The sequence below is a fragment of the Canis lupus genome, chromosome 33 (genome assembly GCF_011100685.1).
Source record: "Canis lupus familiaris isolate Mischka breed German Shepherd chromosome 33, alternate assembly UU_Cfam_GSD_1.0, whole genome shotgun sequence".
Lineage (NCBI taxonomy): Eukaryota > Metazoa > Chordata > Mammalia > Carnivora > Canidae > Canis > Canis lupus.
The window spans coordinates 14,139,523-14,163,627 of record NC_049254.1 but is presented as its reverse complement, the minus strand read 5'-3'; the positions used below and the strand labels follow the sequence as shown (position 1 = coordinate 14,163,627).

The 24,105-nt window shown below is 42.7% G+C and overlaps 1 protein-coding gene across 1 annotated transcript in view; it reads left to right on the top strand.

The window, feature by feature from the left end:
* The window catches only part of MYH15 (myosin heavy chain 15), a 154,184-nt gene that overhangs the window by 119,821 nt on the left and 10,258 nt on the right, over positions 1–24,105 (top strand). Inside the window, exons 34-38 of the mRNA XM_038582731.1 lie at positions 1,559–1,751; positions 1,963–2,166; positions 5,934–6,059; positions 8,169–8,339; positions 11,094–11,198. Of these exons, the coding sequence (XP_038438659.1) occupies positions 1,559–1,751; positions 1,963–2,166; positions 5,934–6,059; positions 8,169–8,339; positions 11,094–11,198 (799 nt within the window). The remainder of the gene's footprint in view (positions 1–1,558; positions 1,752–1,962; positions 2,167–5,933; positions 6,060–8,168; positions 8,340–11,093; positions 11,199–24,105) is intronic.

Below are 24,105 nucleotides of genomic sequence, written 5' to 3'. Positions count from 1 at the left end.
TTAAATAGGATGTATCTTTCTACAGAGGATTTTGACACTAAACAAGGGATGCGTTAGTGTTTTTGCAAGAGGAGAGTCAGCTGTGGCAAAAATAAGTTTCCTCAATATAAGACAAAGAAGTGCCTTAATGCTTTTACTGGTATTGAGAGTGTGAGTCCCTGTGTAAGCCTGCCTGGGCTGCCATAATCAAATGCAGACTGGGTGGCTTAAATGCATAAATTTATTTTCTCACAGTTCTGGAAGGTAGAAGTCCAAAATCAAAGTGTTGGCAAGTTGGGTTTTCCCTGAGGCCTCTCCTTGGCTTACAGATGGCCATCCTCCTGTTGTGTCCTCACATGGTCTTCTGTGCATCCCTGGTGTGTTTGTGTGTGTCCAAATCTTCTCTTTTTAAAGGACTATAAATCGGAATGAATTAGGCCTTATCCAACAGTCTCATTTTACCTTAATCACCTCTTTTAGAGGACATATCTCCAAAGATAATCACATTCTGAAATACTGGGGTTTAGGGATTCAACATATAAATGGAGAGGTACATATTCAGCTATAACAGTCTCTGTTAACTTTATATACTGGCATCCCTATAGAATTCTGAACTGCAAGCTGAACAGAAGCCAGGACCTAAGAATAGACATGAGAAGCTGATCTCAACTTGTGCGGCCCAGGGACATGGGGTTAGCAGAGGAGAGGGGCTAACTCTGGGTGTTACATTCTCCCACTTTGCAAACACGGTTTTAGCATAGGGCTTTGCTGTTATAAAGGAATATTGAAGCAACTGAATCGTCACAACAGCAGTTGATTTTCTCAGCCTACCCTTGACTATACTCCAACTCCTAGAGAAAGATAACCATGCTATTCTAGAAGAGCTAAGCATCTACAGGCCATTAGAGCAGTATTGTGGTCCTTGAGACTTCAGCCTGAGTGCTCTTTCTTACCTTGTTCAGACATGTTTCACCATTGAAAGTAGTTTAAATATTATGGCTATTGGAAGAGCATCCTTCCTTCATCCTTAGCCACTCTAGGAAATCCAGGTGTTTGCTCTATGCTATACATTAGAGCATCTTAGATAAGGCTAAGTCTGCCCCACTGGAACCTCACAAGATTCTGGTAATTTCCATGATTCTTGTGGGAAGTTGTCTTGGGAATATTAACCTGTTATGATGCTTTCATTAACTTTCATTAACCTAACCCTTCAACCTCTATGTTTTAAAAAATATATTTACTTATTTATTTGAGAGAGACAGAGAACATGCAAGTGGGGGGAGAGGGTAGGACAGAGAATCTCAAGCAGACTCCTCCCTGAGTGTAGAGCTCAATCCCAGAACCCTGAGATCATGACATAAGTCAAAATCAAGAACTGACCATCTAACTGACTGAGCCACCCAGGTGCCCAACCTCAATGTTTCTAAAATGATAACCCTTTAGACTCATTTTGTTAATTACCCAGAATTGTTCTTGATTCTTAATTTTTTCTGTTTCCTAAACTATTAGGTACACAGCAGGTAACCTTTCTTAATTTGGGTGCATGATTTTTTTCCCCTGAATGTTATTCTAAAATTAGGAGGAACAAGCAATGCGCTATTGACTCCCTGCAGTCTAGTCTGGATTCTGAAACTAGAAGCAGAATTGAGGTGACCCGGCTGAAGAAGAATGTGGAAGGGGACCTCAGTGAGATGGAACTCCAGCTTAGCTGCGCCAACCGGCAGGTGTCAGAGGCAACCAAATCCCTGGGCCAGCTTCAGACCCAGGTCAAGGTATTTCAAATTGTAATATGGGGGCATGGAGTAAACAGACTAAGAGATTGTGTTGAGCAATAAAAGTAAGGGCTACAAATCCTAATTCTTCAAAAGAGTAGGAACATACTTAAATTTAAATTGGTGGAGCTTTGCTCGGAGCATGCATGCAGGTGCATATCCTATTGAACTCAGAGCGATCTGTGCCCCAGGCCTGTGTTTTCTCTCGCAGGACCTTCAGGTGCAGCTAGATGACAGCACACACCTGAACAGTGAGCTGAAGGAGCAGGTGGCTATGGCTGAGAGGCACAACTCTCTTCTCCAGTCCGAGCTAGAGGAGCTGAGGTCCCTGTACAAGCAGACAGAGTGTGGGCGCAGGCTGGCAGAGGAAGAACTCCTGCAGGCCACAGAGAGAATCAATCTTTTCCATACCCAGGTGAGGCCCATAAGCTCTCCCCATTAGCTGCACCAGCTGTGTGAAGGCAACAGTTTCCACCCACTGTTCAGCCTTAGACCATACATAGTTGTCATGTGAAGCCTTGGGTATGGCATAAGACACAGGGAGCGTCTTTGGCAGCAGAGCAGTGGGCACACTCTTCCTTCATGCCCGGATGTATTAGTTTCCTAGAGCTATTATAACTCAGGACCACAAACTGAGTGGCTTAAAACAGCAGACACTGATTCTCTCACAGTATGGAAGACCACACGATCGAAACTACGGTGTCGGCTGAGCCATGCTCCTTCTGGATCTCGTAGGTCAATCCATCCTTCCTTGCCTTTTTCTAGCTTCTGGTGGTCTGTTGGCAATCTTTGGTGTTCCTGAGCTTATAGATGCATCATTTCAATCCTCAGCCTTCACATGGCATTCTCTCTCCTTGTCTTAACACCATCTTTCTTCTGTTGGTAGTTGTGTCTAAATTTCCCTTTTTTATAAGGACATCAGTCATATTGGATTCAGACACTTCCTAATGACCTCATTTTAATTTGATTACCTCTATAAAGGTCCTATTTCCAAAGAAGGTCACATTCAGAGATACAGGGTTAGGACTTCAGCATGTCTCTTTTGAAGGGGACACAATTTAGCCCATAACACTAGTCCAAAAGAATGAACTCCCAGAGCATTGATAGCCAGGATACTGGGGAGACATGAACATTCCCTGGTGTACCAGAACCACTTGCCTGCTTCTCCTATTTCCTCCAAGTCACATGCTCTCCAAGCATCCCAGGATTAAAAAAAAAAAATGTTCCTGCCTCAGAGCCAGGAGATTTCTAACAATTCTAAGTGGCTGCTGACAGATTTGATGAGCTGTCAGGAGTCTGGTTTCCCATGGAAGGTTATGTAAGTGACACGAAGCAAGAATTCTTAGATTGCTTGCCATTCTCATGGAATCAGGAGGAACCATTGTGGCTAGGACAAATGTGTACAGTGAATCATTCAACATTTATAGGGCACCCACCATAACCTGAGCAGATATACATGCAGAATAACTCCATTGTCCTTAAAAAGTGAAGCCCCAGGTAAGAACTGCAGTGCACTGCTGGAGTGTAGAGTCAGGGCAAGCACATCCCTGCAGACAGCCTTTCCTGACAGTCTTAGACCTCACTGGATGCACAATATGCTTAACTGGAGTTGTGAAGCCAAGGACAGAAGCATGGGGGAGGAGGAGCTTTGGGCTATTGAGGGAAATTGCTATACTCACTAGAACATGGTGGGGCGGGGATAGGAGAGATCAGAGAAACGATGCCAGGAGGCAGGGGGAGCCAGGTTCCCAGGAACTTTGAGTGTGAGACTGATGCAGCTTGAATTCTGTCCTGCAGCTAATGGGGATCCACTGAAGAATTTTGAGTAGCTAAGAGTGAAATGATCAGATTTTCATTTCAGGAAGTATACTCTGGCGATTGCTTTGAAGAGTGGATTAAAACAACTATAGGCAGAACTGCCGTACTCTGAAGCATTTAGAAATGTCTGTGGAATCAGTTTGGTTGCCACAGTGACTGGAAAGTGCCAGTGACATTTAGTTGGCAGCACTCAGAGATACTAATATTGTCCTAGGTGCAGGATAACCCCAATTCACAACGAAGTGCCCCTTCCAGAATGCCAATTTCGTCCCCATTGAGAAATACTGGGAAAAAGGAAGGACAAGGCAGGGATGTACCAGTTGCAAGGCATTGCAATCAGTTTGTGCCCAGTCTGACTTTTGGGTCCATCAAAACATTGTGCATGACCCAACTCTATTTAGATATCATATGATATGGAACAAATAGGCTGTATGTTATGCATAATTCCCAGAAGGCTCACTTCAACATTTTCTTTCTCTCTTAAGAGTCCTTATCTAAAATATAATGAGCAGGATTCTTATAAAGTAGGATATTGAATTTTTAAAAAGTAATCATCTATCTGTAGTACTTAATCTAGCTATTGGTAATAAATCATTTGCCATGCCTATTATAACTGATAATGCACCAGTGGGTCCCAATATGATGAAAAACCACTAGCCCAGAGAGAGCTGAGGACATCAAGCAGAGCAAAAGCAGACAGAGAGAGGAGGAGATGAATTGGAAAAACAAAAAGAAAATTAGGCCATGGAAACCTGATCTCTAGGGCAGAGTTTCTGACACTTTCAGTGTGTCACAGAAACTAACAGAAAAAATGCAAATTCTCAGGTCTCATTTCAGATCTACTTAATCAAAATCTCTGCAGTGGGATGCAGGAACCAAATGATTTTTCAAATGAATGCTCCCTTTGACCAGCACATCCAGGTGATACTACACTGCTCACAAGGACCTCTCCCCAACATTAATCACATGGGGGCACCTTGCAATTAATAGCATGCTGTCAATCTTTTGATAACAAAGTGTATCTTTTATGGAACCTTCTTCGCCCCTTCTGCACCCCCAGACCTCTAAGCCTAGAATAAATATACAAGGCCAAACTTATTCTCAGCTGATTACACGTGTTCTTTTTCAAACCTGAGCTGTGACAATCTAGATTGCCCTCTTGCACAGTATCTCCTAAAACTCTTCCTCCCCAAAAGAACCAATTAGAGTCATTCAGCTTGAAAAAGTTTTGACCATTATCTCACTAGCAGATTTTAAATGATTCCATGTATAAATAAGTAGGCACATATATTTCTACCTTCCTTTATGAAGAAAGAATTTCTGTGGAGTTATGTGCAGTGAGCACCCAGAAAATATTCCAGTAAAATACACTTATCCTCACCACCACCACCACCACCACCATCACCACCACCACCCCAGGAAAAGCCTGGGCCCGGGAGCATAGAAGCTAGCTCTCTGTAAGGACAGAGCATGGCAGCCTCGATGAAGATGCTTCATGCCATTGAGGAAGCAGGGCAGTGGGAGGCTGGAATATCTCTCTATTTCCAAGGTACCGTCCTGCTGCTGAGAGAGGCACTAGCTAAAGAAAAGTGAAAGGACAATGAAGAGAAATCAAAAATAGGAACCTGTGCTTTTTATATTACATTCTCTGTGCTAAGGTTTCACACCCTCAGAAAAGCTGTGCTTCAAACATGGGCCAAATAGCAGCAAAAGGAGTCTCAGCCTCTAGTGTCACAACCCAGGAAAGAAAGAATTAGGACAGTTGTAGCCACAGAATACCCAGCATCCTCCCGAGGATGGGTTCCTAAGGGCTGGGGGGATGAGGCTCATCTGAGCTACACTTCCCGCCACCTCACTGCAAAGACAGATAGAAAGGGAGGTGGTTAAGGGAAGTTCTGGTTTGGGTTTGGGTTTTGGTTTTCCTGGAGCAGCATGCAGGCAACTGATTTTTATTCCCCACCTTCCTGCTCCCCAAATGTCTGCTGCTGACCCTTAATTGCACTCTGGAACACTTTCTCCTACCACATCAGAGAACAAAAGGCAGAAACCAGTCCTCCTCAACAAGTTGAAAACCAAACACACGCTTGGGACTTGTAGATTATCTGGACCCATATTAGACAAACTATCTCTAATATCGAACTTCTAACAGATGAAGTACTTTCTATTCCCATATGCCTTTGTTGGCAAAGGGGAGTTGTCTAGTGTGGCTTCCTGGGGTGGGAAGTATTGTTTTGCTGACTGCGGCAGCTGAGAACAGAACTTGCTCCTGGCCAGAGTCCATTCCTGTTGCATGTCCTCAACCGACCAGTCTGCTTTTGCCTCCCTGGTCTCAACTTGCCTAATGAGAGCGCTGCTCCACTTTAGAACACTAGCCTCCTCAGCCAGAAGAAGAAACTGGAGGTTGATGTTGCCAGGATGCAGAAAGAAGCCGAAGAGGCAGTGCAGAGGTGTCAAAATGCAGAAGAGAAGGCCAAGAAGGCAGCCACTGAGGTGAGTCCATTGACTGCTTGCCCACTCCTGTCTTCCAGAGTTGACCGGAGCAGTAGCCAAAGGGCAGAAGCAGATCTGCAGTCAAAAAGAACTCCATTGATTCTCCATATAGCCAGGAGGAGGTTAGCTGACCCCTCTGCCTCTCTGTTCCCATTTTGAAAAATTAGGCCAATTAGCTCCTCCCTTCCAACCTACTCAGACAATAAAAAGGAACAGTTGAATTGCTATAAGCAAAACCTTATGAAAGCAAGAAGTTGTTTTTTTTTTTTTTTTACAGTTAAGCCACTTTCCACTTGTGAATCAATACATCTAGAGTCTAGAAACAATTCTTCCTGTATATCCTTACAAATAGCTATTTTCCTAGCATCTGTAACGGTTTGATGATGATGATCTGGAAAGAAAAGCTTATTTCACTTATTTCTTACAACCCATAACTATTGTTTGAGTAGCGCAATCAGGCTGGTAAAGAAGGATTTCAGGGCTGATATGCCTTCTTTATTTGCAAGTGTAAAATTGTTCATGGGGGTGCTTTTCCTAAATGGCACTAAGCTCAGCATTGGCAGCCAGCCTTGTCTGGAGCTTTGTGGGAACTGAAGAAAGGCCACCGCTGGGACCCTCTGTGGGCAGATGCAGCACTTCTCTCAAAGGGCATAGCAAGCAGAAGGTAACACTCAGAATAAAAATTAGCGAAGGGAGGTGGAGGGCCTTGTAGGTCCCAGGCCTGCTGAGCAGAGTGTGCATTTAACTGCAGCCTCCACTCATTCCGTCCCCATCAAGTGACCCCGTGTAGTCCATCAATACCCAACTCTGTGCAGCAGCCCTGACTCTGCTGTGTGGATGGAAGCTGATCCTCTTGATGAAAAGGGTATGGGAACTAGGGAGACAAGACATTTAATTAGATTTTATATCAGTCATTTTAAAATTCAAAAGAGGGGAAGAGCTTGTGTCTAGATTTGCCTGAGTTATTTGGCAGTTGAGGAGCTAAACAAAACCTTCGCACCAAATCATGGACACCAGGTTGCTATAGAAGCCAGCCCTCTCTAAGAATAGAGAAGCGTGCCTATCACTCAGCCATTTGGTATCAAGGCAGAGACATTTCTGCTCCGTGATGGAAAAGAGGTGCGTGAAAGCTTGAAGATGTTTGATGGCCAAGGGAAAAATAATGTGGCTTAACATTTATGAAAATCCACACAGAGAGAAAGGAATAAAAAGAGTGTCTGCTTCAGCTTGGGGAATGTATGCAGTCACATTATGAAGACTCTCTGCTTTAGCATGCCTTTATAAGATTTCCTTGACACTTGAAAAATGAACTCACTACCTCTTCCCCCACCTTCCAGTTCTCTAATAGTTCAGCTCTGAGTCCCAGGCCTACCTAGCAGAACCCAGAGTTGCCTCCATAATTCATTCTTTGCCCTCACCATCTGCACAGACGTCTCACACTTAAATTATACAGATGGTTGGTAACCTGATAGACAGAGAAGCTTTGGCTGGGAGGACACTGTTCTTACATTAAATGCGCTGAGAGATTCATGAACCAGTTCTTAATAATTTTGTCGAGACATCAAGCCCTTGTACACATAGCTAAAGCCAAGAGCAGGCTTCACAAACAAGAATTAACCTTCCTTGTGCCAGATTATTGGCAATGAGAGCATCTGTAGCTGCCAAATTCCTGGAGCCTAAACTTGTTTGCTGTTGTGAATCATAGAATTAGAAAAGTGAGATGTGAAAGATTTTCATAGGCACCCTTCCCTACTTCCCTGGTGCGTGATCTTATAGGACATGTCCCAAGCTTTGGTGTGTTCAAAGCTATTGCTTTAGGTGGTCATCGTTCTTCTTTCAATACAGGTGTTGTGCGTTGTTCATGCAGTACTTCCTCTCTGGCCTGTTTCTGCTCCCCCTCACCCCAGTCTCCCTGGCAGCAGATGTCATCGTGATTGCCATATCATTAACAAACTCCAGGGTGGCCCATGTTAGGGACAGAAAAGTGGAGGAGATTAATACACGGAGGAGGGCATGCCATCTAGTCAGATCACGACTGGAAGGTTGTGGGTGGAAATGTGAAGGTCAGCTGGCTGCCAGCTTAGCTCAGCTCCTTTCTCTCTGTTTTAGGCAGCAAACGTAGCCGAAGAACTAAAGAAGGAGCAAGACACCAGTGCCCACCTGGAGAGGATGAGAAAGAATATGGAGCAGACAATTAAAGACTTACAAAAAAGGCTGGATGAAGCTGAACAGACTGCAGTGATGGGGAATAGAAAGCAGATCCAGAAGCTAGAATCGAGGGTAGGCGTTTGCATGGGGAATCGTGGAGTCATGACAGCTCCCAATTCATGGCCGTCTTGTCCTGGAATATCACTCCAAATGTTCCCTCTCTCACCACTTCTGCATCTAGCACTTCTAGATCATCAAGTGTCAGATCTCAATCTACTCATTCATTCTTGCTTGACCCTCAGCCAAGACTCTTCCTGAACTGGATTAAGTCGGCCTTCCCTCCTGCTGTTAGGTGAGAGGGCATCTCTCCCGCTCAGCCACACCGACTCGGGCTCCCCGCAGTCAGGGTTCCCTGCCATTTCCAGGGACGCCCACGCAGTCTTGCCTCTGTGCCTTTGTTCCTGTTATTTCCTCTGCAGAGTAGTCCCCTCCACCCCCCACGCTTTTTTTTTCTGCCAGAAAAAGTGGAAGGGAAACAACTAAATCAAGGATCAAGAAATGATTAGTGAAGATATAAGAAGGGCTGATAGAAATGACTTAGCACCTGCCTTCAGAGAACTTAGCAACAACTAGAAAGCTCTCTCTTGAAAACACAATTTTTTAAAGTATTGAACCAGTTTCAATGACTATGGACAAGCTGGGTGACAAATATTAGAAGGATAGGAAGGATATTTGACAGGGACTCGATGGTTCAGAAGGGCCCTGAAAAATACAGTATTGCTTTTGCGCATTTATGGCCTAGCCCGTGCCGTAGAATCCCAATGCACATCCATGCTACATCCAGGTAAAGATGCTGATTAAAAAGGAATGAGGAGGAGCTCTGTAGTAGTTTCTGAAGATCTCATCCAGTGGTACAAGGGTGATAAAAGGCACAGGCAATAGGTAGAGTCTACAAGGTTTTGTGCAAGGGTGAAGGAAATATAGAAGACAAGTACACATACACATGTGCTTGTATTTTCAAAAGGAAGGCGTGACAGGATAAGACAAAGACTAATAAAAATAGCTCCCCGTAGGAAGAGAACACGTAGATGAAAAGGAGATCTTCTGAACCTCATTCCATTGTTTTGATTGTTGTAAAATCATATAAAACATTTACACGCTTCATAATTTAAAAAAACAAGTTTAAATCTAAGAGTAAAACAAATCAATCCCTAAAATGTTAACACAAATGGAAACAAAGGAAGCTAACTGGGTATCAGGTTGGGGGGAGGGTGCATAAAACATAGAAGAATGATTCCCAGTGACTTTTAAACATGGTGTTTTGTACATCCCTCATGGAATACATCTAAAGACCAAAGAAAAAAATTAGCACATTGAGCAAACTGTGCTCCTAGCTTCAAATAACAATACCTTCTCGTCACCACTCTCAGTAAGACTAATACTATCCTTTAACCAACAACTATTTAACCTTTATTGCATAAGAACCAAGATTTTTAGTATGAGAAAATATAGGTATAAAATTAACTTAAAATGTGCCTTAAAAAAAAACATAAGAATGATACTGGTATTTTTGATTCAAATTTAAGATTGCAGGGTTTAACTTGGTTTCCAGTTCTGTCTGTCCACCACTAAGGCCTGGACCCTGTGCTAACTCAGTCGCAGTGAGCTCCGGATACAGGCTGGTACTAAGGAATTATGATTAATTTTCTTGAAAACATAATCATAATACTATTCTGTTAGGATCACCTAACGAAATATTTACAGGTGAAATTATGATATCTAGGATTTGATGTAATAGTGATCTTCCCAGAGGGGTTTTTAATCAACTCAAAACCACACACACTTGAGAAGACCTGACCGGGGGCCTCATCGTCTTAGTCTCACCAACAGAGCCGTGTGTTAGGTTCCTCGATGATAGGGGCGTCGAAGACTTTTCTAATGACCTTCATCTACAAGCACCTGCACACCTGCTGACTTGCCCTCCCTGAGGAAGAGCAAGGAGGGAGGCAGGCGGGCAGTCAGCGATGGGGTCACACAGTGCGGGCACGTTCATGCCTCAGGGCATTGGACATCGCACTTATTTTTTTAAAAGATTTTATGCTTTTAAAGGATTGATTGATTGATGAATGACACAGAGCACACGAGCAGAGACACAGGCAGAGGGAGAAGCAGGCCCCATGCAGGGAGCCTTACGTGGGACTCGATCTGGGGCCCCAGGATCACGCCCTGGGCCGAAGGCAGAGGCTAAACCACTGGGCCACCCGGGGATCCCCCGGACTTCGCACTTTTGGAAGGCTAGTCAGGAAGGCTCTGTTGAGAGGGTGGCACTCGTGTCAAGAAGGCAGGAAGAGAGCAGGGACTTCTAGGGCAAGACGAGAAGCAGCCAGCACCCTTCCTCCACCAACACTCTCCCCCTTTTCTGTTTTTTTCCTCCAAATCACTTCCCACCATGGAACATTCTTTTGCTGGGTGTATCCCCCCCTTAAAATTCGTGCTGGTCCAGGGGGGAGATGTTTGCTCTGCCGCTGCGGTGTCCCCAGCCTCGGGGCAGGCCTGAGACCTGCGCGCACCCTGCAGGCCGGCTGCGCGCTGCAGCGCCCCCCGCTGGCGGCCGGGCTCCCCGGGCTCCCCGGCTCGAGTGGGGGGAGGGGGGGGGCGGCGGCTGCGGGCGGGGAGCTCAGGCCCGGCCTCGACCTGCGCGCCGCCGGCTGCTTCTCTGGCCACGTGCCTGCGCGTAGCTCGGGGAGCCGCAGGAAGCCGGGCCGCGGGGCCTCGATGGGCCCGACAGCCCGCACCGCACGGCTCCCGCCACTCCTTCGGGCGTTCCCCGCCAGGGGGAGGGCGGCCCGGCCCGCCTGCGGCCTGAGGTCCCGGCCCGTCCCGCAGGTGCGCGAGCTGGAAGGGGAGCTGGAGGACGAGGCGCGCCGCGCAGCCGAGGCCCGCAGCGGAGCGCGCAGGCTGGAGCGCTGCGTCAGGGAGCTGAGCCGCCAGGTACGCCCCGGGCCCGCGGGCCCTGCCCTGCCCTGCCCTGCCCTGCCCTGCCCGGCCCTGCCCTGCGCCCCCTCCCCCTCCTCCGCGGCCGCCCGAGCCCCGGCTGCGATCACACGCGCTCGTCCTTCCGCGCACGGACGGCTACGGGACACAGGGCCGCGGCACCGGACAGCCCCAGTCCCCGTTTCTTTATTTTATTTTATTTAAGATTTTATTTATTCATGAGACACAGAGAGAGGCAGAGACCCAGGCAGAGGGAGAAGCAGGCCCCACGCAGGGAGCCTGACGCGGGACTCGATCCTGCGTCCCCAGGATCACAGCCTGGGCTGCAGGCAGGCGCTCAACCGCTGAGCCCCCCGGGAACCCCCCACTCCTCGTTTCTGGCTGCACAGACCCCCCCCCCCCCGGCCCCGAGGGCTCCCTTTGGTGCCGGGTGCTGGGAACAGCACCTGCTCGTGGGTGGGGGGCGGGGCGCTCGGGAGCTCGCGGCTCCTCTGCCCCTGGACCGAGTGGCTCTCCAGCCGGTGACGGGAAAGAGGCGGGAAGACTTCTCGGCAGGACCGACGGCGTCGCTGGAGCCGAGCGCCCAGCGCCACGCGCCACCCGTCGCTTACACTGCCCTGCCCCGTCTTCCCTTCGAAAACCCAGGCGACTGCAGCGGAGGCGCGAGCGGAGGCGTCGTGGCACACGCCACCTGGGGCCCCACTCGCATCCTCCGCATCCTCTGGTGAGGCCCCCCCCAGGTGCAGGCCCGCCCAGGTGCGCCCCACCCAGGTGAGGCCCCCCCAGGTGCAGCCCCGCCCAGGTGCGCCCCACCCAGGTGCGGCCGGGGACACCCAGGGTCACCTTCTAGCCCCCCCTGCGGCGCCGTGCAGCTGACGCAGGCCTAGAAAAGCCACCTGCGTCCGGGCGGCCCTAGTCCTGCCGGGGCTCCCCGCGGGCTGTGGCCCCCGAGGAGGCGGAGCCCCTCAGCAGCGGCGCGGCCTCAAGGCGTGGGTCGAGCTGCTCCGCCAGCTTCTCACCGAGCGGGGCGCCTACCTAGGCGGGTTGGTCCCCCGCTTCTGACCCCCTGCTCCACCCCACCTGCGCGGGGCGCCCCCTGGCGGCGAGGGAGCCTGAGGGCCGCGTCCTCTGTCCTCCCGAGGGAGGGGGAGGAGCCACCTGTGCGGGGGCGGGGGTGTACAATGCCGCTTGCTAATGACTTTTCTTCTCCTTTCCCTGCGGATTATTCATACCCTCCCTCTGTCTCCTGCAGGCAGGGTCGTCTGGAACAGACCGAGGCCTTCCTGCTCTGCTGGGGTCTGGCTTTGTCCTTGCCAGCAGCACCCCATTGGCCCCTGGCGCGCCCAAGGGCGGATGGTTCTTCGTCTCTTCCAAGTGTCTGCGCGGGGCTTGGGGTGTATCGGCTCACTCGGGCCGTGATTTTCGGCCGTTAAGTCGGATAACACCTGTTGAGCGCCTGTTTCGTGCAAGCTCTTAAGCGAGGCGCTGTCGCTTTAAGGAGACATTAGAGAGCCCCCCGCATCCCTTGATCTCAGTACTTGGTTTTGGAATATTCAAGAGAGATGCTGACTCAATCCAATCTGTTCTCCTTTAACATCAAAATAACCACCAGGACTATGGGGCGGGGTGTTTCATGATAGCACGTCGTTGGTGCCAATTGGAAATGTCATTTTGCAAGGGGCCTCAATATGCTTTTCATTTCCTAGGAAAAATCCTCTGGGAATATCCTCCTACACTGGAAAGGGACACGAGTGTGACCCGGACCACAGTCGTTCTATGGCCAGTCCCCGTGGGGCATTATCTTCCCTGGATGTCCCTCCAGCATGTGGAAACTCATCCAGTTTTCTCTCTCTAGTACCCAGAATAATGTGCTATGAAGGAGGACATAAGCCACTGCCAGGTGGCTCAGTGGTTGAGCATCTGCCTTTGGCTCGGGTCATGATCCTGGGGTCCTGGGATCGAGTCCCACATCAGGCTCCTTGCAGGGGAGCCTGCTTCTCCATCTGCTTGTGTCTCCACCTCTCTCTGTGTGTCTCTCATGAATAAATAAACAAAATCTTAAAAAAAAAAAAAAAAAAAAAAGGACATAAGACCAGGAACTTACAACCGTTATAGAAGGTACAGTTTTCCTGCACCCCCCATCCACCTGCTCCACTTTATCTTCGACTGCTTTCTATATTCAAGGATCTATGTATAGATGTTATTTAATTCGTACAAACCTAATGACAGATATAGTATCTTCATTTTTAGAGAGAAGAAACAAAATGTGACTTGGGGTAGCTTCTCCAGGAACCAGAGGCCAGGATGGAGTTCTAGAAGTACAGGAGATGTATTGGACCCAACACCTGGAAAGACAAAGGGGGGGGGGAGGGCAGGCAGCATCAGGCAGGGAAAGCTGTTGGACCACAGTATGAGTGTGACACCCGGAAAGGAAAGGGTGAAGGGAGGGGATGGACTAGGGGCTTGAGATTCGCAGCTCACCTCCGAGCACTTTCCAGCAGCAGGATTGCCTGGAAAGGAGCCCGGGTTAGGCGGAACGGCCAGATCCAGCTGGCCCAGCAGTGACCTGGCTGTAAATGCCACAGCAGATCCCAAAAGTGCTGCTGCCGAGGTTTGCAGGTAGGTGCCCTCCTCACAGCTGAAGGGCAAGTTCGAGAAGGGAAATCTGAGCCTCGCCCAACCGTGGCTTCCACAGGCCCGAGATGGGAGCCTAAGCTTTTGCCTTAAGTGGGAGGAACATCATGAGCATTAGCAGCCCCTTCTAGCCTCCTTCGGTTTTCTTCTTTGGGGCCCTTTACCAGCACAGTGAATTTTCTTGCCTCCCTAAATTTTTTTTTTTTTTTTTAGTAAATATTTATTTTTTATTTTTTATTTATTTATTTATGATAGTCACACAGAGAGAGAGAGAGAGAGAGAGAGAGAGAGAGAGGGGCAAGAGACACAGGCAGAGGGAGAAGCAGGCTCCATGCACCGAGAGCCCGACATGGGATTCCATCCCTGGTCTCCAGGATCGCGCTCTGGGCCAAAGGCAGGCGCTAAACCGCTGCACCACCCAGGGACCCCCCCTAAATTGGTCTTAAGCAATTAAACCGCTGTTGGTTTTAGAACTTCCTATATACACACAATTCTATGACCCTTCAAATTTCTTAAACCTGGGAGGGAGAGGGATAGGCAGATGAAAGCAGAGTAGATTTTATTGAAAAAGTAGCATTTCTTGGTCTCTGCCTTAGCTTAAAATTAGTAATTAATTTTCCACTGTCAGATTGTACGTTAAGGTGGGGTGGGGGAGCATTCTAGGCAATAGAAATGGCTTGGTTAACACTTTATTTCTTCACTTTGTATTTATAGATTTTTCTTTCTTACTTATTTATATATTTATATTGAGATAAAATTGGCACGTAACATTGCATTAGTGTTGGGTGTACAACATAGTAATTTGATGTTTGTTCAATCATTGTGAAATGATTATCATAAGTTTTGTTAACATCACCACGCATAATTACAAAATTTTATTTTTCTTGAGATGAAAACTCTTAAGATTTACTCTCTCAGCAACTTTCAAATATACAAGCGTCTGCCTTCAACTCACGGGGTGATCCCGGGGTCCTGGGATTGAGTGCTTCTCCCTCTGCCTATGTCTCTGCCTCTCTCTGTCTCTCATGAATAAATAAATAAAATCTCAAGAAAAAAAAAAAGAATGCTGCAATAAATATAGGGGTGCATGTATCTTTATGAATTAGTGTTTTCATACTCTGGATAAATACTCAGTAGTGGAGTTCCTGGATCATACAGTAATTATTTTTTGAGGAACCTCCCTGCTGTTTTCCACAGTGGCCGCACCAGTTTGCATTCCCACTAACAGTGCATGAGGACTCCTTTCCCTCCGCATTTTTGCCAACGCTTGTTCCTTTTTTTTTTTTTAATTTTATTTTAGATGTTCTCATAGGTGTGAGGTAATATCATATAGTTGTTTTGATTTGCATTTCCCTGATAATGATGTTGAGCATCTTTGCATGTTTCTGTTTCTCTGTTCCTCTGATTTTTGAAATCATATTTTTTGTTTTGTTCTGTTTTGCTATTCAGTTGTGGGAGTTCTTTATGTATGTTAGATATTAATTCGTTATCAAATATAGGATTTAATAATATTTCCTCGTATATCATGGGTTGCATTTTCATTTTTTTATTGTTTCTTTGCTGAATAGATTTTTAGTTTGCCCTAAACTACAAACTTAGTTTGTAGTCCCACTTATATATTTTTGCTTCTGTTGCCTTCGTTTTTGCTGTCAAATTCAAATTTCATAGCCAAGACCAATTTCAAAGAGCTAACCCCCTGTTTTCTTCTAGGAGCTTTATGGTTTCGGGATTTCACATCTTACATTTAAGTCTTCAAGCCATTTTGAGATAATTTTGTGTATGGCATAAGAAAGTGGTTTAGTTTCATTCTTTTGCCTGTGGCTGTCCAATTTTCCTAACACCATTTATTAAAGAAACTCTCCTTGTATATTCTTAGCTCCTTTGTCATAAATTAATTGACCATATATATGTGGATTTATTTCTGGGCAGTTGGTTTCACTGATCTATGTGTCTGTTTTTATGTCAATGTCATACTATTTTGATTACTATAGCTTTATAATACAGTTTGAAATCAGGAAGCATGATGCACTGAGTTTTCTTCTTTCTCAATTTCTTTGGACTATTTTGGGTGTCTTGTGATTCCATACAAGTTTTAAAATTGTTCTGTGTCTAAAAGATGCAATTGAAATTATGATAGGGATTTCCCTGAAACTGTAAAACACTATGGGTAATATGGGCATTTTAATAATGTTAATTATTCTAATCCATGAACATGGAATATCTTTCCATTTTATTTGTGTCATCTTAAATTTCTTTTATCAATGTCAGGGTTTTCAAGGCACAGGTCTTTCATCCCTTTGGTTAAACTCATTCCTAAATATTTTATCCTTCTTGATGCATTTGTAAATGGGATTGTTTCCTTTCCATTTTTTAAGATTTATTTATTTATTTTAGAGAGCACAAGCAGAGGGAGGACAAAGGGGGAGTGAGACAAGCAGATTTGGGGTTCAATCCAAGGACCCTAAGATCATGATCTGATAGCTGATCTATTTCTATTCTTTTTCTTTTTCTTGCCTTCCATGATCTGAGTTGAAATCAAGAGTCAGTGGCTTAACTGACTGAGCCATCCACGTGCCCCAGGAATTTCTTAATTTCTCTTTCTGATAGTTTGTTATTATCAGAAACACAACTGATTTTTGTATGTTTTTATATCCTGCCACTTTACTGCTTATGATTTCTAATAGTTTTTGGTGGAATCTTTAGTGGTTCTTTCTTTTGTTTTGTTACATGTGCTATTATATTATCTGCAAAGCAAAACAGTTTTACTTCTTCCTTTCTGATCTGGATGCCTTCTATTTCTTTTTCTTGCCTAACTGCTCTGGCTGGGACATCCAGTAATATGTTGAATAAAAGTGAAAAGAATAGGCATCTTTGTCTTGTCCCTGATCTCAGAGGAAAAATCTGTTTTTTATTGAGTATGATGTCAGCTGTGGGATTTTCATATACAGCCTTTATTATCTTGAGATACAACCTTCTATATCCACCTTGTTGAGAAGTTTTATCATCGATTGATATTGAATTTTGTCAAATGCTTTTTCCCCCATGTATTGAGATGATCATATGATTTCTATTATTCATTTTGTTAATGTGGTGTATCACATTGACTTGCAAATGTTGAATCATCTTTGTACCCTTGGAATAAATCCAATTTGATCATGGCATATGATCCTTTTAAGATATCATTGAATTCAGTTTGCTAAATACTTTCTTGAGGATTTTTGTATCCATATTGATTAGAGATACTGGCCTATAATTTTCTTTATTTCTTTTCTCTCTCTTTCTCTCTTTTGGTTTGATATCAGGGCAATGCTGGCCTTGTAAAAGGTGTTTGGAAGTGTTCCCCCTCTTCAATTTTGGAAAGCAATTTGGGAAGAATTAGTATTAATTCTTCTTTCAACATGTGAAAGAATTTACCAGTGAAGACATCAGGTCCTGGGCTTTTGTTTGTTAGGAAGTTTTTTATTACCAATCCAATCTTTTACTAGTAATTGGTCTGTTCACATTTTTTTTTCTTGGTATTGAGCTTTACTTACTTATTTTTAATCACTTTTTTTTTTTTTAATCATAAGAAGTGTACTCTTTAATCCCCATCCCCTAATTCCCTAATCCCTCCACCCACTCCCCCTTTGGTAAACATCTGTTTGTCCTCCATAGTTAATAGCCTGCTTCTTGGTTTGTCTCCTCCTTCTTTTCTTTATTCATTTGTTTTGTTTCATAAATTCTACATATGAGTGAGATTATATGGTTTTGGTCTTTCTCTGACTTATTTCACTGAGCATTATACTCTCTAGATCTGTCCATGTTGTTGTAAATGGCAAGATTTCATTCTTTATTACGGCTGAATAACATACCAATAATACGGCACATATTCACGGTTGTGAATATTACACAACCACATCATCTTTATCCATTCATCTATCAAAGGACACGGGGGCTGCTTCTACTTCCATAGTTTGGCTATTGTAAATAATGCTGCAGTAAACAGGGGTGCATGTATTCCTTTGAATTAGTGTTTTCTTATTTTTTGGGTACTCAGTGCAATTCCTGGATCATAGGATATGTCTATTTTTAATTTTTTGAGGAACCTCCATACTGTTTTCAGAGTGGCTGCACCAATTTGCATTCCCACCAACGTGCAAGAGGTTTCCTTTTTCTCTAGGTCCTTGCCAACATTTGTTGTTTCTTGCTTTTGATTTCAGATTTTCTATTTATTCATGCTTCAGTCTTGGTAGGATGTATGTTCTAAGAATTTATTTCTTTTAAATTATCCAAATTTTTAGCATATAACTGTTTATAATAGTTTTTTTATGATCCTTTGCATGACATTTTTTTTAAACTTATTTATTTATGATAGTCACAGAGAGAGAGAGAGAGGCAGAGACACAGGCAGAGGGAGAAGCAGACTCCATGCACCGGGAGCCCGATGTGGGATTCGATCCCGGGTCTCCAGGATCACGCCCTGGGCCAAAGGCAGGCGCCAAAACGGTGCACCACCCAGGGATCCCCTTTATGATCCTTTGCATTTCTGTTGTATCACTTGTAATGTCTCCTCTTTCATTTCTAATTTTATTTATTTCAGTCCTCACTCTCTTTTCTTGGTGAGTCTAGCAAAAAGTTTATCAGTTTTAATTAAAATTTTGTTGTTAAAGTATAGATGGCAAAAATATATTAGTTTCATGTGAACAACAGTGATTTGACACCTCTAGATGTTATGCTATGTTCTCCACAAGTGTAGCTGACTATATTCCCTATGTTGCACCTTGCATCTCATGAATTATTCATTACAAAGCTGGAAGACTATACCTCCCACTCCCCTTACCCCTTTCTGCCCATCCCTCCACCACTGGTGACCACTAGTTCTCTGTATCTAAGGTTCTCTTTTTACTATGTAGTTTCTTCATTTTGATTTTTAGATTACCCGTATAAGTGAAATCACATGGCATTTATCTTTCTCTCTGGCTGATTTCACTTAGCATAATACCCTCAAGGTCCATTCATGTTGCTGCAAATGGGAAACTTGCATCCTTTTTTATGTCTGAGTTATATATATATATATATATATATATATATATATATATATATATATAAATATATATATATATAAAACTCTTCTTTATCCATTTATCTGTGTGTGGACACTCAAGTTGTTTCCACATCTTGGCTATCGTAAATAATGCTTCAATAAACATAGGGATGCATATATCTTTGTAAATTAGTGTTTTTGTATTCTTTGGATAAATACCCAATAGTGGAATTACTGGATTGTATGGTATTTCTGTTTTTTAGTTTTTGAGAAACCGTTTTCCAATGTAAATTGACTTCACCAATTTACATTCCCACCAACAGTGCACAAAGGTTCCTTTTTCTCCACATCCTTGCCAACATGTTTCTTGTGTTTTTGATTTTGGTCATTCTGACAGGTGTAAGGTGATATCTCATTGTTTGTTTGTTTGTTTTTAAGATTTTATTTATTTATTCATGAGAGACACTGAGAGAGAGGCAGAGACATAGGCAGAGAGAGAAGCAGGCTCCATGCAGGGAGCCCAAAGCGGCACTCAATCCCGGGACTCCAGGATCACTCCCTGAGCTGAAGGCAGAGGCTCAACCACTGAGCCACCCAGGCGTCCCTCATTGGAGTTTTGATTTGCATTTTTACTGATGATTAATGATGTTGGCCATCTATATGCCTTCTTTGAGAAATACCTATTCAGATCCTCTGCCCATTTTTAAATCAGATTATTTGGTTTTTTGGTGTTGAGTTATGTAAGTTCTCCATAAATTTTGGACATTAACCCCTCAATAGGTAAATCATTTGCAAATATGTTCTCCCATTCAGTAGGTGGTCCTTTTGTTTTGTTGATGGTTTTCTTTGCTGTGCAAAAGCTATTAAGTTTGGTCTAATCCCAATAGTTCATTTGTGCTTTTATTTCCCTTGCCTAAGGAGACATATGTATATATCCATTGCTAAGGCTGGTATCTAAGAGATTACTGCATATGTTTTCTTCTAGGAGTTTTATGGTTTCAGGGCTTACATTTAAGTCTTTAATACAGTTGGAGTTTATTATTGTGTATAATGTAAAAACAAGTGGTCCAGTTTCATTCCTTTGCATGTAGTTGTCCAGATTTCCTAGCACCAATTATTGAAAAGACTGTCATTCCTTATTTTATATTCTGCTGCCTTTGTCATAGATTAACTGACTATATAGCTGTAAATTTATTCTGGGACTCTCTATTCTATTCTATTGATCGATGTATCTATTTTCATGCTAATACCACAATGTTTTATTATAGCTTTATAGTATATCTTGAAATCTGAGACTGTTATACCTCCCGTTTTGTTCTTTCTCAAGATTGCTTTGGCTATTTGGGGTCTTTTGTGGTTCTACAAATTTTAGTATTATTTGTTCTAGATCTGTGAAAAATACTACTGGCATTTTGATAAGGAGTGCATTGAATCTGTAGAATTGTTTTCTTAGTTTATCTTTCTGTTACTTCATTATTAGTATACAGAAAAGCAACAGATTTATGTATATTAATTTCATATATGGCCACTTTACTGAATTCATTTATTCATTTCTTCTAGGTTATCAATTTTTTTGACATAGTTGTTTATAGTAGTTTCTTATGATCCTTTGTTATTTATGTGGCATCAGCTGTAATGTCTCCTCTTTCATTTCTAATTTTATTTGAGTCCTCATTTTTTTCTTGGTATGTCTAGTTAAATATTTATCAACTTTGTTTATCTTTAAAAAAACAGCTCTTAGTTTCATTGGTCTTTTCTACTGTCTTTTTAAAAGATTTTATTTATTTATTTATTTATTTATGAAAAAACACACAGAGAGAGGTAGAGACACAGGCAGAAGGAGAAGCAGGCTCCCTATGGGGAACCGGGTGTGGAACTCAATCCCAGGACCCTGGGATGCTGACCTGAGCCAAAGGCTATGCTCAACCACTAAGCCACCCAGGTGCCCCTTCTATTGTCTTTTTAGTTTTTACTTCATTTATTTTCATTCTGATTTTTGTTATTTCCTTCCTTTTAGTAACATAGGTCTTTGTTTTTTCTTCTAATTCCTTAAGGCATGAAGTTAGTTTTTTTTATTTGAGCTCTTCCTTCATTTCTTAATGTGGACATTTATTACTATGAACTTCTCTATTAGAACTGCTTTTGCTGTATATCATAAGTTTTGGTATGCTGTATTTCTATATCCAATTTCCTCAGGGTATTTTTTTTAAAATGGAGAAAAAGAAAGTTTATATTGATAAGAGGTAATACCCAAAATGAAGAAATTAGAGGTACAAACTTTTATGTGATGAACACTATAGCATGAGAGTATTTTAAAGAATATTTTATTTAACTTGAGAGATAGAGTTTAGTAATTTATTAGTTGCATATAAGCCTTCAAGGTATTTTTTTTATTTCTCTTTTGATTTCTTCTTTGACCCATTGGTTGTTTAATGATGTTGTTTAATCTTCATATGCTGGTGAATTTTCCAAATTTATTTAATAATTTCTAGTTTCATACTGTTGTGGTCAGAGATGATATTTGGTATGATTTCATTCTTTTAAATTTATTAAGACTTGTTTTGCAGTCTAACATATGATCTATTCTGAGGAATGTTGTGCACATGCTTGAGAATAACATGTATTCTGTTGCTTTTGGTTGGAACATATACAGTCTGTTAAGTCCATCTGTTCTAATGTTTTGTTTAAGGACTATGTTTCCTTAATGATTTTATGTCTGTATTATCTATCCATTAATAAAAATCGGGTATTCCCCTCCTATTTTTATATTATTGTTTATTTTTCCCTTTAGGTCTATTAATATTTGCTTAAGAGACTAATATTTGCTAATAGGTAGATGTTCCTATATTGATGCATATTTACAAATACTATATCCTCTTGTTGAATTGACCCCTTCATCATTATATAATGGCTTTGTCTCTTATTAAGATCTTTGTCTTAACATCTGTTTTATCTGATAGAAGTGTAGCTACCCCACCTTCATTTTGGTTAACATTTGCAGGGACTATCTTGCTGGATTCCTTCACCTTTAGTCTGTGTGTCTTAAGAGCTGAAGTGAGTCTCTTGTAGGCAGCAAGTAGATGAGTCTTGTTTCTTTATTCATTTAGCCACTCTGTCTTTTGTTTGGATAATTTGTTCCATTTATATTTAAGGTAATTATTGATACGAATGTACATAATTACCAGTTTGTTAGTTTTCTGGCTGTTTTGTGATTCCTTTGTTCCTTTCTTATGTTCTTGCTTTCTTTGTGATTCGATGATTTTCTGCAGTGTGGTTAGATTCCTTTCTCTTATGTATCTATTATAGATTTTTGTATCTACTGTAGGTTTTCACTTTGCAGTTACTGTGAAGCTTACATAGAACAACCTATATTTATAATAGTCTATTTTTTTAAGGATTTATTCATGAGAGAAACAGTGAGAAAGGCAGAGACATAGGCAGAAGAAGAAGCAGGCTCCCTGTGGGGAGCCTGAGGCACGACTCAATCTCAGAACTCTGGGATCACAACCTTGCCAAAGGTAGACACTCAACCACTGAGCCACCCAGGTGCCCCAATAATAGTCTATTTTAAGCTTCAGTTGGGATGCATTCTAAAGCTCTATATTTTTATTCTCCTCCCTAATCACATTTATGTTTTTGATGTCACAAATTACATATTTTTATCTTGTGGATTCATTAACAGATTTTGGAAGTTTTGTCTTTTAACCTTCACACCAGATATATAAGTTATTTACCCACTATCATTACAGCATTATATTATCCTGAATTCTACAAATCCTTAACAGTGAGATTTATACGTTCATTTTCCTGTTATTAAGTAGTGCCCTTTCATTTCAGCTTATTGAAGTCCCTTTAACATTTCTTGTAAGACCACTCTAATGACACTGAATTCCTTTAGTTTTTACTTGTGTGGAAAACTGTTCATCTCTCCTTCAGTTCTGAAGGACAACTTTGCCAGGTAGAGTATTCTTGATTGAGTTTTGTTTTTTTTTTTTTTTTCCTTTCAGCTCTTTAAACACATTATGCCATTCCCTATTGGCCTGGAAAAGGTTTGCTAAAAAATCTGCTTATATAGTCCTATGGGGTTTCCCTTGTAGGTAACAAGTTGTTTTTCTCTTGCTACTTTTAAGATTCTTTCCTTGTCTTTGACTATCTAATATTGTGCATGTTGAAGTCTCTGAACTTCCTGGATCTGGATGTCTTTTTCTTTCCCTGGGTTAGGAAAATTTCCTGCCATGATTTTTTTTCAAATGTTTTCTGCCCCTTTCTCTATTGTCCTTCTGGGACCCTTATAGTGCAAATGTTAGTCTGTTTGATGTTTTCCTATAAGTCTCTTAAGTTATCTTCACTTTTTTTCATTTTTTATCTTTTTGCTGCTCTGATGAGATTAATTACACTGTCCTGTCTTCAAGTTCACTGAACCTTTCTTCTTCTTCCCCTACTCTGCTGTTGAACCCCCTTGTTGTACTTTTCAGTCTACTTACTGTATTCTTCATCACCGTGATTCCATTTGGTACTTTGGTATATTTTCTGTCTCTTTGTTGAAATTTTCACTTTGTTCATTCATTCTTCTGAGCTTGGTGAGCATCTTTATGACCAATATTTTGAACTCTTTATCAGGTAAATCACTTGCCTGATTTTAAAAAAATCATTTATCAGGTAGATCTCTTTTTTCTGAGATTTTATTTTGTTCTTTTGTTTGGAGAACATTCCTCTGTTCCTTCATTTTCTTTGCCTCTCTGTACTAATTTCTATGCATTACCTAAAAGATACCTCTCCTAGTCTTGAAAGAGTGACCTCATGTAGGAGATGATCTTTATTGTTTAACACTGCTCTAGCTCTTGGTTGTTTCTAAAACCTTTATGATTATCCAAGCAATCTTCTTTGTTCCTAGTGCCTCCCAATAACTGAGGGTGTCCCAGACTATTAGTGTCCCAAAGGGGGTGGATCTAGGTACCTAGATGCAGGCTCATTGGAAGCTGGCTCCTTAGGTTGAAGCTTTTAAAATATGCAAATATATCTCTTCTAGAGGAAAACCAGGAGATAGACATTTCTGTTTTTTTTGTGCTAAGCCTTGGGGTACTAGCTATGTAAGAATGATTTCTTTGTTTGCTACGAACCCATTGATCCTGTGAATACAAGTCCTGTTGGCCATCAGAGCCAGGCTGCCAAGGGATGTGTCTTCTGGGCAGAGCTACAAAATCTAGGGCACTAGATCTGTGCACAAGCTCCTTTCTTGTCAACATC